The following is a 15,126-nucleotide window of genomic DNA, read 5'->3' as shown; positions in this document are numbered from 1 at the left end:
GTGTGGGTCCAAAGGAGGCTTGGCTTGTGATTCTTTGTTGGCATTTCAAAATTTTGCAGACAGGCTACGGGTAGCTAACATGCTCCTTCCAAAAACAGCCACGGCTAAATCCTTGATCATGGCTGACCATGATGTGCCCCCTCTACCACCACACTTGGAATGTATCCTTGTTTCGTTTTCTGTGGATTTCAACCTGTGCAATACACATTAAATAATAAATTGAATTGGCAAAATGTTTAATCTGTTTTACAAAAAAACGTATGTTTTCTTAAATCACACAAAACATTTAATATACTTATTTAAATGGTGTGAAAATAAAATCTAAAAATTGTATTCTCACATGGTCCAGTTCAGAAGAACTATGTGAAGAGTTGTCTGGTTGAAGGGTAGCACAGCAAACTGAACTTGTTAGGGAGGTTGGCACAGCATGCTTGTTTACACTGCTGTCTGGCAGCAACTCCGCAATTCTGTTAATAATCTCTAAATAAAGAAAACAATGTTTAAATAAATTCATACATTCATAGCAAAAAATCTATAACGTCTTGGTTACGGATGTTACCTCGGTTCCCTGATGGAGGGAACGAGACGTTGTGTCGAACCGACAGAATGGGGTTTGTCTTGAGAACCTATCATCTTCTGAGTATTTAGAAAAGGCCAATGAAAATTGGCGAATGAAATTTGCATGCCGGGCTCCTCCCCGGATGTCCGGGTATAAGAGGGAAGCCAGCGTGCTCATTCATTCACCTTTGGTCTGAGGAGCCTAAAGCATCCTCCCCCGACCGCTGGGGTGGGCGGCCAGTGTTGTGGCATGAGGTACACAACGTCTCGTTCCCTCCATCAGGGAACCGAGGTTACATTCGTAACCAAGACGTTCCCTTTCTGTCGGTCTCTCGACGTTGTGTCGAACCGACAGAATGGGGTTCCTATGGAAAACGCCACAGCACTGAGCCGCGTCACAATCTCTGCGGAGCGACGTTGACTGGCCTAGGCGAGTCAGACGAACACGCTAACGCGAAATTAGGACCCTCCAGTGTAGAGGAAGGGGGACCCAGAGCTTTCCACAAAAAGTTGGGAAGCCCCCTAACGCCGGCCGTCACGGGCGGAGGCCTAATTCTCTAAATGGCGAGAAGCCGCCCGGCACCGTACGGGCCAATGGGTAAGCATTATTCCCCTGGGGGAAAAACGCTGCAGAGGCCACTACCTACCGTAGGGAGGAATTAGTGGAGACACCACATGGTCTCACCATCAGGGGAGAACTCATGGGAGGAATGTGCGGACTGCAGGAGTTAACCGCAAGGTGGGAGTCCACCTGGGGAGGTCATGGGTTGCCAAGGTGGGAACCATTCATGAGGATACATCAGACGGAACAGCCCACGGAGGGGGGGTTACCATGTCTGGAGCACTAGGTCGGGTTAGAGCTATGTGGGAGATAACTCAACTGTTCCCCGGCCTAAGGGGGCAGGGCTGCTCTGCCCAGCCTGTCCCCTGGAAGGGTGCTTAGTGATGGATGGAATGCCTGTTCTTTACCCGAGGGGAAAGAAGTGAGGCGGGATCGCCACTGCTCCCCCCGGAGGGGGAAGGGCTTCCGCAGGCGTACGCCCTACCGGCTGCCGGTCCCACACCTTGCCAGGATGCGGGCTGACACCGGTTCCGCGCGTAGGTATTAGAACCTCACGGAGTTGTTGGGCATAGCCCAACCCGCAGCTCTGCAGATGTCTGCCAGAGAGGCGCCCTGAGCCAGTGCCCATGAGGGGTGTGCCTCACCCCCAACGGGCAGGGGCGAAATGAGATCGGTATGCCCTAACGAGGGCATCCACGATCCAGTGCGCCAGCCTCTGTTTGGAGACAGCCCTCCCTTCTGCTGACCTCCGAAACAGACAAAGAGCTGCTCAGAGCTTCTGGGCTCTGCGTGCGGTCCAAGTAGAGGCGCCGTGCGCGTACTGGACACAGCACGGATAGGTTGGGTCTTCCTCCCCGGTGGGGAGCGCCTGCAGGTTCACCACCTGGTCTCTCGGGAGAGTGGTGGGAACCTTGGGCACGTAGCCGGGGCGGGGTCTCAAGATAACGTGAGAATCCCGGCCCCGAGTTCTAGGCAATCTGTGGACACGGAGGGTGCTTGCAGATCCCCTACCCTCTTGGAGGTGAGCGCCATGCGGAAAACCGTCTTTATCAAGACTGAGAAAGAGCAGCAATCCCGAGAGGCTCGAAGGGGGCGGGGCCTCTTGGGGCCCGCCACCTAGGTCGCAAGAGGGTACGGAGCGCGGAAAGGTGGTCACCCTCTCGCGCCCCTTAGGAACCTAATGACCAGGCCGTGCTGTCCCAGAGGCTACCCAGCACTTGTGTCATGATGAGCGGCCGTAGCGGCTACATACATTCCCAGTGTGGAGGGGGAGAGGTTACTCCCCCGCTCTCTTGAGGACGGGACAGCTCGTACCTGACCGAGCAACTCCGCGGGTCTTCTCGGCGAGAAGAGCACCAGGACGAGAAGAGGCGCCACCTATGGGCGTATAGCCGCCCAGTGGCCGAAGCCCTAGCCTGAGTGACGTCCCAACTGGACTGGGGGTGGGTCACTCAGGATCTCCTCGTCCCATCCAGACATGGAGACCAGGTTTTGTTTGGGATGCCGTAACGTGCCCCTTCCCCTGGGGAAGCTGTTCGCCAGGGGGAGCGGCCAGGGGGGAGTTGTTGTCAGAGCCTCAGCTCCGAGAACCAAGTCCTGGTTAGGCCAAAGGGGCGTAACTAGTACCACTTGATGCTCCTCTACCCTGGCCTTGCACAGGACCTGTGCAATGAGGCTCACTGGGGGGAAGCGTACTTCCGCTTGTCCCGCGGCCAGCTGTGCACAAGGGCATCCGTGCCGAGGGTACCTCGGACAGGGAGTACCAAAGCGGACAATGGGTGGAGTCCGGGGAGGCAACAGGACCACCTGTGCCTGGCCGAACTGCCCCAAATGAGCCGGCTGCGTGGGGAGGGAGTCGCCACTCTCCGTGAGGCGTCGACTGACGAGAGAGCGCATAGACTGTCTGGTTCAGGACGCCTGGGATGTGTGTGGCTCGCAGGGAGTTGATCACCTGCTGACTCCAGAGGAGGAGGCGTCGGGCGAGTCATGTTAGCTGCTGTGAGTGAAAGAATACGCCACAGCAGCTGTGCTGTCCGACCGGACCAGCACGTGCTTCCCTGCACGAGAGGTAGTAGCCTCCTTAATGCAAGTAGCACAACCAACAACTCTAGGCAGTTGAAATGCCAACGCAGGCGGGGGTCCGTCCACCGCCCCGACACTGCTTGCCCGTTGCACACGGCACCCTAACCTTGCAGGGAGGCATCCCAAAGGGGACCCCTGTCTGCAAGAAGGTCATGGAGACCAGGGGGTTAGGGTGTGACCATACGCCTGCTGCCGGTGTGCCACGCTCTCCAAGGAACTTGACTCTGCAGCCAGTGTTGGAGCGGTCGTATGTGCATCGACCCGAGGGGGACCACTCCCGCCGAGGATGCCATGTATCCCAGGAGCCTCTTGTTACAGGGGGACCGCTGACTGTCTGATCTTCAGGCAGTTCAACACTGATCGGGCGCGCTAGTCAGTCGCGCTCCCATCTGGGAGGCCGCGAGGGTGCGGGCTTCCTTGTCGCGGGTCTCGCGCCCCCCCGGGGGGTGAGCGGGGCCGCTCGTGAGGACAGAGTCGAGTTCCATACCGAGAAAGAGGATGCTCTGCACCGGGGAGAGCTTGCTCTTTTCTCAGTTGACCTGTAGCCCCACCGATCTAGGTGCCGGAGCACCAGGTCCCTGTGTGTACAAAACAGATCTCGAGAGTGTGCCAAAACTTCAGCCAGTCGTCGAGATAGTTAGTACCCGCACACCCCCTTCCCTACGGGGAAGGAGGGCGGCTTCCACGACCTTCGTAAAGACTAGTGGAGACAGGGACGGACCGAAGGGGAGGACCCTGTACTGATATGCCCATCCCTCGAACGCGAACCGTCGGAACGGCCGATGTCGAGGGAGGATCGAGACATGAAGTACGTGTCCTTCAGGTCGACTGCCATGAACCGGTCCTGACACCTGACGGACGTCAGGATGCGCTTCTGCGTGATCAACCTGAAAGGCAGCTATTGTGTAGGTGCCTGTTCAGAACACACAGACCCAAGATAGGGCGCAACCCCCCGCCTTTCTTGGGGACAATGAAGTACAGGCTGTAAAACCCGTTGCACATCTCGGCTGGTGAGACGGGCTTGATCACTCCCTTCACCAGAAGGGTGGTGACCTCTGCCCGAAGTACGGGAATATCCTCTGACTGAGGTATATCGCCTTGAACTTGACGGGCGTGAGGCGACTGGATCGCGTAGCTGAGACGGATCATCTTCCCTAGCCAGCCTGACAGTCTGGGAAGCCGGACAGGCTCCCAGAATGAGACGGGACTAAAGGTACGATCTTTTTCATCGTCCCCCGGGGGGTGGTTCGATGGCTAGCAGTACGGATCCCTTGCCGGGGGAGGTCCCCCGGGGAGGAGATCAGCTCTGCTGTTTTTCCTGCCTGGTGACTGCGCAGCTCAACGCACTGTCTGACTGAGAGTGCTGAGGGCTGGTGTTTATACTCGACATTGCGCTTCACCATGACGCAACGTCGAGTTTGCCATTCACCGTCGTGCAGAGGGTGGGAGCGGCTGTGATAACCCCGAGAGAGAGGAAACTCTCCTTAGAGAGTAAGTGGGCGCTAGCCCCCCGGAGGGGGCCAGCAGATGGAGAGACGGGGCAGGATCCGTCCCATATCCGACTACCCAGCGATGTGGCTGGGTCGGGCCCAATGGTAGCCTCGATCCCCCTGAGGTCTTCCCATGAGGGCCGCTTTGCCGCGGCCTGATGGGGTGATGGTCTTCTCTTCGCTGTTGCCTCCAGTGGGGGCCGCCTGAGTGGGGGGCGCCAGAGCTGGAGGGCGTCGAAGAGGACTAGGGCTGCCGGGAAGCAGACATTGCACGGGACTCGACGGCCGAGGCGGCCGAGTCGCGGCACGGAGGACTGCTTCTTTACTGTCGAGAATCCTCCGGGGAGGCCTGCCCCCCCTTGCGAGACGGGTGCATCGAGAAAGCGGACCTTCTCAGCGTTACTCATCTGCGCAAGGATCGGCCAGAGGAGTTTCTCATGGACCACAAGTGTGGACATCGTCTGACCCAGGGCCTGCGTGGTCACCTTGGTCGCCCGTAGAGCGAGGTCGGTGGCGGCGCGGAGTTCCTGCATATGCGCTGGGTCGGTCTTACCCTCGTGGAGCTCTCTCAACGCCCTGGCCTGGCAGGAGCCATAGCGTGGAGAGAGGAGGCAGCTTGTAATGTAAGCTCTCGACACCAGAGATGCCGAGACATGCCTTGGACGGGAGTCTAGGTCGCCCCCCCCCACAGGTGGCCGCCGCCTACGGGCACGAGCACCGCGGCGGCAACTCCACCTGGGGGCAACAACGTATCCTCCAGCTGTCTCAACCTCGAGGGAAGAGAGGGTGACTGAACTTTGTTTGACGTAAAGCGTGCCGGAAAGGGGCGTTCCAGGTCTTACCAAGTTCCTCATGCACTTCCGGTAAACACGGCACTGGGGGCGGGCGCGGCTCGGAGCTGCGCTCAAACCCGAGGCGCCATGTAACCAGCCGCGAGCGCCGGGAAAGGCAGTGCGGGCACTGCAACCCAACGCTCATGGCGGCCCGGGAAAGCATGGCTGACATCTCGACGTCCATTTCTTCCTGGGTTCGACCCCCCGAGGGAGGGAGCCCGTGGAATCGTCGGAGTCGGATGGCAGTACGTCACCCCCCGATGCTGCAAGAGACCTCTCATCATCACGCATCGTGTCCGAATATGTGATTGAGGAATAAGACGGCGGACCGTCTCCTGGGGAATGGACAGACGAGCGAGATGAGGTGTGAACGGTCCGTGAGCCAGTGGCTGGCGGATTATCGCTTACAGTAATCCTCATATCACCCTCGCTGCTTGCTGTAGCGGACGGCAGGGCCGTAGTCCTGCCGCCACGGAACGGGGAGCAAACGAGGTGGTGGCTGAGTCCTGCCGGAACACAACCACCTGTGACGCAACGTCTGAATCGTCACCGCCCGCAGTGCGGGCAGGACGTGTCCACAACGTCTGCCCCAGCGTACTGGAAGCAGGCATTGTGTCCGTCCCCGTCCTCGGTGAGTGTCCCGATTGAGGAATAAGACGGCGGACCGTCTCCTGGGGAACGGTCAGACAAGCGAAACGAGGTGTGAACGGTCCGTGAGCCGTGGCTGGCGGATTATCGCTCACAGTAATCCTCATCTCACCCTCGCTGCTTGCCATAGCGGACGGCAGGGCCGTAGTCCTGCCGCCACGGAACGGGGAGCAAACGAGGTGGTGGCTGAGTCCCGTCGGAACACAGCCACCTGTGACGCAACGTCTGAATCGTCACCGCCCGCAGTGCGGGCAGGACGTATCCACAACGTCTGCCCCAGCGAACTGGAAGCAGGCTTTGTGTCCGTCCCCCTCCTCGATGACTGTGTTGCACCCATGAGAACAGCGGGACAAGCCACGCTGGAGAAATTTGCTCTTTTAGAAAAGGAAATTGCTCGAACACCTCCGGAACTGCCGAGACGCCCAGGGGAGAGTCACTGCAGGAAGGGACCGTCCGCTGTCCACATCGTAGATTCCAGCAGAAAGAATGATCACCAAGATCGTAGAGAAGCTCATCAGATGCATAGGCTCTGAAGAACAAAAGGTGAATGAATGAGCACGCCAGCTTCCCTCTTATACCCGGACATCCGGGGAGGAGCCCGGCATGCAAATTTCATTCGCCAATTTTCATTGGCCTTTTCTAAATACTCAGAAGATGATAGGTTCTCAAGACAAACCCCATTCTGTCGGTTCGACACAACGTCGAGACCGACAAAAAGGGAACTATGTATATAAATAACCTACCATTTTGCAGTTTGAAGTTCAGGGCCTTTAGTTGCTGATTCTCTGCTCTCACGGCATTGATTTATTTTCTCAGGTCATTTACAGGTTTTATGTCATTTTCTTTGTTTTTTCTTCTATTTTTTTAAGCAACAGCGTGTCATTTTATGTTTTTTCAACCTAAGTTGAGAGACAAAATTAAAGTCACAGAACAGCAAAAACACACGTGTAGTCTCTTAAACAATGTTAATATGATTTATCATACAAGTATTATATATATATGATTATATATATTATATATATATGATATACTTTACTGTTTTAAATCTCTTCTGGACTTGCACTCCTCTTTTGCCTTCTCTCTGACTCCATCTGATTTAGACGTTTCAGTAGCTTGTGCTTATTTTCTGTACAGCAAAGGTTCATTATTTTAAATGAATAGTTCAACCAGAAAAAAGCATGCCTTCACTTATTCACCAATCTCACCATTCAGCTTGAGAATAAGAGCAGGAGAGTTTTCATCTTCATACTTGACACCAACAACATCCCCCTTGTGAACTACAGATTGAAGAATGTCTTTACTCCTTACAGTGTCCAGAGAAGCGTCCATTTCTGTCCATTCAATTAATGCCCACATTTTGTTTATAATAGCAAAAAAGGACTACATTTTAAAACAGACAGACAGAGAGAGAGAGAGAGAGAGATTTTTTTCCGATAGCAATACAAAACCGTTATAACTTCATTGTTGCTTAATGTTTCCATGGTAACATATTTGCATACGTGTAACGTTAACTCTGTTAAGAAATCTTGTGTATCTGTATTTTTTCGATGTTTTCACTACACCATTGTTTTAGGGTGTCTTTTATACGTTCAAGTATTTTAGTTGATGGAAATTTAAGTTTTACTTACCCGATTCACCAATAGACGGCGCAGTTGCACTGTTCTTGCTCCAGAATTTACAGCGTTTGACGCGTTTCTTCGAGTGCGTGCGCAAGTAACTATAGTAACCAAGAAACAAAGTAACCCAGCAACGGACCCTTAAAGCAACAAAGCTTACTTAAAATATTTTAATATTTGTACATAAATTATTAATTTTAATTAAAAGTATGAGAAGATCATGCCATAAACTTATAATCATCAATCCTAGGATGTCAGTGTGTTATGTTCTGCAGGAATTATTATGGATTTATAGGATTCCTGTAGATATAGTATAATAACAGTCACATGGAACAACCCTATAGGTCTCCTGCAGGAATAATCCCTGACCTGTAGGATTTTCTTTCAGTCCTACAGGATTTCTGCAGGATCCCTGTACATTGAACCAAAATCCTGCAGGATTACTGTAGGATTTTTTTGTAAGGGTAGCATGTCCCAAATCATAGTGTGTTGAAATGAGTATCCATAAAGTTCAAAGTGTTGATTAATGCACGGCTGATATTACCCACAACTCACCGCGAGAGGGCGGAGTTTAGTTGAACTACACGGAACTATATTAAATGCATGATGTGTAACTGAATCAATAAATTAAACTGTACAGTAAACATTACGTGACAAATAATACATGAAGACCTGTTTAAACGCAAAAGGATCACAGGCAAAAATCCTCACGTCTGTCACATGTTAGTATGTCCCAATCTGTGCATACTCTTGTGCTATGCACTCAAAAGTACCTATTACTCCAACACAAAAACAGTACTTGCTTTTAGGGCATAGAATACGTAGGCGAATTGAGACGCATATACTCTTGATTCACAGTGTCTGTTCAGAAACTCCACAAATGATTCCTATTTGCATCGTCTGAATCAAGTGCCATTCAACCGTGTCCTGAGGCCCATTGCTCCACACACCCGTCGTGAATCACAGGCTCTGAACAGCTCTGAGCTTTTGTTCTTCATTCCTTAGTCCATTAACTGTAATATATCAATTCTGGTGTATGTGAATCATTTATGAAAAATCTGTAGCCGTCTAAATGATTCAGCAGATGATGCTGTGAAATGTCTCTCTCTCTCTCTCTCTCTCTCTCTCATGTGCAGAATGTGGTCATGCTGATGAGTGATGTGGTGGACTGGATCATCCCAGATATCCCCAAAGACATCAGTATGCAGATTCATAAAGAGAAGATTCTGATGATGGATCTGTTCATGAAAGAGGAACAGGGGAAGACACAGCGAGCGGACATTGTGTCGTCCAGCGGCTGTAAAGAGTCACTGACACGCTCTCGCTCTATATCTCACACACCCTACAAGAACTACTAACATCATATAAAACACACACATTCCAGTGATGAACACTAACACCTGTCGCCTTTGATTGCCATGACTTCTCCAGTGTCCTACGTTTCCTTTTCACAGATATGCTTCATTCTGTCAGTGAATTGGAGAAAACTGCAGTAAACTTGAAAACACACAAACCCTGTGGTCAATTTAACAGTAACGTTTCGATTGGTGGTGATAATATGCTGAAGGTTCTAGTTTCTGTTTGCATCACAGTGCAGTACGGCAGAGATTGGGTCTAAAAATTTGAGTTTTTTTGTAGGACTTGAATTTTCAGCTCAGTTTTTTTTATTCACTTGACAGATCAACGTATGATCACCCTTCACATTATGAAATAGACATTCATCTTGACTGTAAATCAGTCTTCGCCATTTCATGTGTGTAAATTGTTGATTTCAAGAACGGTTTCGAACTGCAGCGAACATGACAGACACTTTGATTTCCACTGCCTTAAACCGATGTCAAATTTGAACATATCTGGAACGTTTGCAGAATATCATATTTTCTTCCACTGTGGTATAATACTTCATTTTTCTATTGCCTTTTTTCTACATCTGCTGCTTTTCGTATTTAATGGTGCTTAATAGTCTTCAATAAATGTTTCTTATGTGTCTGTACATGACCACAACACCGTCCGAACATCAGACGTGAGCATATACACAGACAAATAAGAAATCGTAGTTATTTCTCCTGTGCTATCACCAGATCCATTATACAGCAAAAACACACACAGAAACACTTCAATGGTAGTTTCTGCTCCAAAGATTCAAACCTTTTTCATCAAGTAGAATTGTTTGAAATATGGTACAACGTTGCTTTTTAAAACCAAGTAGAAATTGTGTAAATTTGCCTGCCACCTGTCTGCTCAGTGATGATGACGACAACGACATATAAATGACAAATGTTTGTTTTTATACACTGTATGTAGTGAATATCTGCTATAATAAAACCTGCAGCAGTCCTTCAATGAGATCGGACTCCATGTTTCTACTCATCTTCTAAATGTCCTCACATTTATATCATCATACTCTTCAGTTTCACTACAAAAGTAAACTAGCTCATGTTGTACAATAACAAGTACAGGCTAAAGAGACATTTAGCTGTAAAGTGTACTTGGTAAATCAAAGTTGAAATCCTGTCAGTACTACAGAGAACACAGGATTAGGATCATGATCAGTATATCCTCACAATAAGATTGTGGCACTGTTTCCCAGACAGGGATTCCCTTAAATCAGGATTACTTTTTACAAAAATGCCATTCAAAAAATAACTTGCCATGGATTCTGAGAAAAGCAACAATGTCACGGATTTATTTGAAATAAAAGTTAGAGCGGTCTAAACTGAAATATCTTCAGTCTAGGACTAGCCTTAAACCCTATGCAGGACACCAGCCATGCATTTATTAACATTAGCAGTGGACAATATTGTTCTTCACCATTTAGTAGTCTCAGATTAATGTTCACGTTTCAGTTCATTGTTTATTAGCTAACGTTGAAAGATGTACCTTTGATTTTAAAGACGAACTTGTAAATGCAAAAATTAACATCACCAAATATGAATAAAAGATGTCGATTGTTAGTTCATGTTAGTAAACGTTAACATTACTGATATACTAATACACTACAGTAAGGTGTAGTCCATCTAAACGTACAATAAATCTATCAGGTCAGATCTTCAAGTCAAATGCCCTCATGCCAAGATGAGCACAGAACTCAAGTGTTGTGTAGAAAAAAGCAAACACAGACCGAAGGTGAACTTTTGTTGTTTTATTTAGCAAAAGTATTTTATGCAGTCAGCACACAAGCTCCTCCAACACCCTTGATCTTCTCCTCGGCCCGTCTGCTGAAGAACTTGGCCTTCACGATGACCGGCTGCTTGGGCAGCTTGCCTTTACCTAGAACTTTAAAGTAGCCCTGAAAAAAAATCAGAACACCACATTCACCTCATGTCCGCAGTGTTACACTTACATTTAAGATTTCGTATGAATGAATGGCACTTTAAATTGAACTTCATCCAGAGAGAATCCAGACATCAGCCGGACACAAGAGGACTGACTGCATTACTTTCTATCTTGTATCATTTCCTATTTCTAGACCGAGAAATGATATGATCTTTTCTGATCGGGTGTTTGTTAAGCAACCAACAATAAAGGGAAACATTCCTTCATTAATGCTACATGTTAACCAGCAGTCACTTCCACTCAACTGCTAAAATCCTGATTTCTAACAGCAACATTATCTTACATGCATTACAGAGCGGTGGTTTTGACAGTATTACCCTATTCGTTTCATTCAGTGCACAGTCTCTGTTTTCACATTTACAGATGAAGTATAATCACGTACTCTAAACAACATTCAAATAACATGACAGACTGAGGGAATAAACAAAGCGGAAAGACAACTTATGGCATCTAACAGCTAGTATGAAGTACATACTGGTGCACTGCTTTTCACCCGGCAGTCAGACATATAAACAAGTCTCTGACAGATCACATCAGAGCGGTTTATTCCTTAATCTACAGTCAAAGCATCATCAAGAACATCCAGAGAAATATCAAGAATTCACTCAGACGAGAACATCAGGAAAACCACTTCTGCCTCTATACAACCAGGATCAAGACATTAAAGAATGTTAAACATGTCATGTCACGAGGTGATACTCACAGCCCGGACTACGTCGATGACCGGTGCTGGTCCGTCAGGTTTCTTACTGTAATTCTCTCGTGTCTGCTCAGTCACCAGCGTCCACAGTTTATCCAGATTAATGGTGGGACAGAACGTGGTGTTTCTCTTCAGATGATAGTGTCTCATACCCACTTTACCAAAATAACCGGGATGACTGAAAGAAACCACGCACAAGAAATAAATCTCAAAACATCCGACATCATGCACATGAAAGTATCAATGGCTCAGTGTGTGTGTACTGGTTTAGCTATATTTGTGAGGGCCAAATGTCCTCAGTACCACAGTGAAATACGTGTGAACCCACTTGTGAGGACATTTTACTGGTCCTCACTAAATAAAAAGGCTCATAATTCGCTCAAATAGTGTTTTTCTTTAAATGTAATAGAGTGCACATGTTTGTGTGATTATTAGGTTAAGGGTTAGGGATAGGGGATAGAATATATCATAAGCCTGATATAAAATCAATGGAAGTCTATGTAATGTCCTCACTACCAGTACCAACAAACCAGTGTGTGTGTGTGTGTGTGTGTGCGTGTGTTTTTCCAGACACATCATCTCAACTACTAAACTTAAAGGATAGTTCAACCAAAAACGAAAATTCTGTCATAAACTACTCATCCTCAAACTTGTATACATTTATGTTCTGGTGAACACAAAGATGAAATGTTAGCATATGAGATTGATCAAATTATTGTATATTTTTGTTCTGTTAAAACACAAAAGATGACATTTTGAAAACTTAAGAAAACAGACAGTTCTGGGACACCTTTGACTACCCCAGAAATCATTTCATTCATCAAGTTCCACTTTAGGGTGAACTATCCCTAAACATAATATAATATAATTACAATAATAAACGCTCTCAGATGTCAAAAGCAATAAACACAAACATTAGCAATTTCTTGAAAAATCACCAAACAGAAATGTCACATGGACAAAAAGCAAGTTTATGATAAGTGTTAAAATCCTGGTGTCATGTACACCGCAAGCTTATATGCGCCATGAATAAATAGTGTAAATGAGGGGAGGCTTGGACCCAAAAACTCAATCTCCTGTCACAGACACACACGTGTACGAATCAACATCCTCTGATATTATAGAAACAATAAGCTCAGTAGAGTCACAGTTCAAGAACTGCTGCTCATTCATATGATCAGTTCTTATCTCTAATATGCAGTGTTTTGGTACAGCTGCTGTACACACTGCGCTATAGAAATCAAACTGACATAGTGTGAAGAATACCAACTTAGCGCTCACGTGCTGCTCTCCTCACTGCAACGTCTCGCGCACTTCATTACAAATACGCAATGTTCCAGTTTAATGAGCGTTTACTCACTATTTATCGAAGTTAATCCGGTGATGATGCATTCCACCGGCATTACCGCGACCTCCAGGATGCTTCCTGTGTTTGCCTGAACAATGCAATAAACAAGAACAGAGAGATAAATAAATACAACTACAGCGAGCATCATTATAATCCATGCGCGTTCGTTTACCTATACGGCCGTGTCCGTGGCTGACGTGACCGCGCAGCTTCCTGGTCTTGGATTTCTTGGTCGGCTGTGTAAAGATTTCGTAGTTACTTTTCAATCTGAGGTTCTTTTGTCAACATGTTATCACATTTTATTAAACGCACAGCACACGTGCATCTGACATCACGCTACGGCGACACGCTCCAACTATCCAACAAATCTATATTTAACTCTGAAAAGACCTGCACAATACACAGTAATAATCGCACAAGAGCACTGCGTGTGTTAAATCAATGCGTTATAAAGTGATTCTGGTGCGGTGTATTAGTGGATTGAACATGATTCATGTTATAACGGCAGGCAGAGAACTCATCATGAACACCTACCATCACGGCGGAGAATGCAAAGAGGAAGTGATGGCTGAAATCTCGCGAGAAAATGCGCTTCGAGTGCCCTCCAAAAGGAAGTGACGGAGGAAATATCGCGATATAACGTCTGAGCCAGACTTCAGCGAAGTGCGCCGCCCGGAGATTGGAGGATTAAACTACACGGCGCGCGCAAATTTATTTTCTGCGATTTAAGATTAAAAGTATATATTACAAACATATAGTTAATTACTATGGGCTACAATAAACGGTTTAATGGCGTTATTAAGTAACACAAACAATAAAAATGAACATGAAATGAACCATAAATCATGTAAGGCAACTTAATCATGTTGATCTTTTTCATGCACTAGTACATGTTCATATTCAATAGTTATAAATATAACATTTTCCAGATATAAGCAATAGGTTAACCAGAAGGTTTTCCTCTAAACTCGTACTTTTATACAATAGGGGCAGTTGTGGCCTAATGGGTAGAGAGTTGGACTCGTGACCAGAAGGTTGCCGTTTCGATTCCCAGGGCCGGCGGGTAACAACTGAGGTGCCCTTGAGCAAGGCACCTTACCCCTACTTGCTCCCCGGGCGCTGCAGTGATAGCTGCCCACTGCTCTGGGGGTACGTGTGTTCACTACTCTCTGTGGATGGGTTAAATGCAGAGGTCACATTTCGTTGCCTTGTACCTTCGTACATGTGCAATGACAATAAAATTGAATCTAAATCTAAGAATATATTTTACTAGATAGCCTAATCTTTGAATATCAGAAACTCAATATCACTCCAAAAACAAAAAAGGGTAAATACACATTCATAATAAAAGGATGAGATCCCGCACACTACCAATACTTGCACAAATATTTATTAATAGGCACAGCGTTTCGGTCCACTGATCTTCTTCACATTCATAAAATAAATGTTTTATGGATTCCGGATTCCGTGTATTTTATACATTTAGAGATCACATGTTTAGTCTACTGGATAAATCAGTTGAATACCTTTATAAATGACCTCTTTAAATTTATAGGTGAGAGCATTTTTTAGGTAAACTCCAATCCTCTCTCCATTCAGATTATACATCGGATTTTAATACTGCATGTCTTGCATTTGGGCAAAAATATTCACTTCTGCACAATGTTTTTTTTTTTTTTTCTAGAATACTCACTCCAACAACTCCAACAACAACTGCCTCAACAATATTATGATCATACCTGATTTGTTCCAAATAACAGAATTTTGTGGGGGAAAGTTATGTTTATATCCGAGCATCCAGTATAAACAAACCTATTTATGAAAACATGATAGTTTTATTATAGTCTTGTTGTTTACTTAAAAAATGTATCTCTAAAACACCAAGCTTTTTCAACAACAACAAAAAAACATGTACGGGATAATGGTCCATATATTCCCTTTTCATTGGAAAAA

At 47.0% G+C, this 15,126-nt stretch overlaps 2 protein-coding genes and 1 long non-coding RNA gene across 5 annotated transcripts in view; 1 reads left to right on the top strand and 2 right to left on the bottom strand.

The window, feature by feature from the left end:
* The window catches only part of LOC130552198 (anoctamin-1), a 148,876-nt gene extending 138,741 nt beyond the window's left edge, over nucleotides 1–10,135 (top strand). For all 3 annotated transcript variants that reach the window (XM_057330387.1, XM_057330386.1, XM_057330388.1), the window contains one exon: nucleotides 8,926–10,135. In XM_057330387.1, the coding sequence (XP_057186370.1) occupies nucleotides 8,926–9,147 (222 nt within the window). In that variant the 3' untranslated portion in view covers nucleotides 9,148–10,135. The remainder of the gene's footprint in view (nucleotides 1–8,925) is intronic.
* LOC130552212 (uncharacterized) lies at nucleotides 13–7,060 on the bottom strand. The gene is made up of 3 exons (XR_008962694.1): nucleotides 6,917–7,060; nucleotides 341–480; nucleotides 13–193 (listed from the first exon to the last, which is right to left on the bottom strand). It is a non-coding gene; the product is annotated as an uncharacterized LOC130552212 (long non-coding RNA).
* A 781-nt stretch (nucleotides 10,136–10,916) lies between the features above and the next one.
* On the bottom strand, nucleotides 10,917–13,770 carry rpl27a (ribosomal protein L27a). Its single transcript, XM_057330408.1, has 5 exons — nucleotides 13,708–13,770; nucleotides 13,346–13,409; nucleotides 13,186–13,261; nucleotides 11,829–12,003; nucleotides 10,917–11,078 (listed from the first exon to the last, which is right to left on the bottom strand). Exons 1-5 carry the CDS (start codon nucleotides 13,708–13,710, stop codon nucleotides 10,950–10,952), a joined length of 447 nt encoding a protein of 148 aa, XP_057186391.1. The 5' UTR covers nucleotides 13,711–13,770; the 3' UTR covers nucleotides 10,917–10,949.
* Nucleotides 13,771–15,126: the final 1,356 nt, after the last annotated feature.

This window comes from Triplophysa rosa, linkage group LG3 (genome assembly GCF_024868665.1).
Source record: "Triplophysa rosa linkage group LG3, Trosa_1v2, whole genome shotgun sequence".
NCBI lineage: Eukaryota > Metazoa > Chordata > Actinopteri > Cypriniformes > Nemacheilidae > Triplophysa > Triplophysa rosa.
This window is presented reverse-complemented; position numbering and strand designations above follow the sequence as displayed.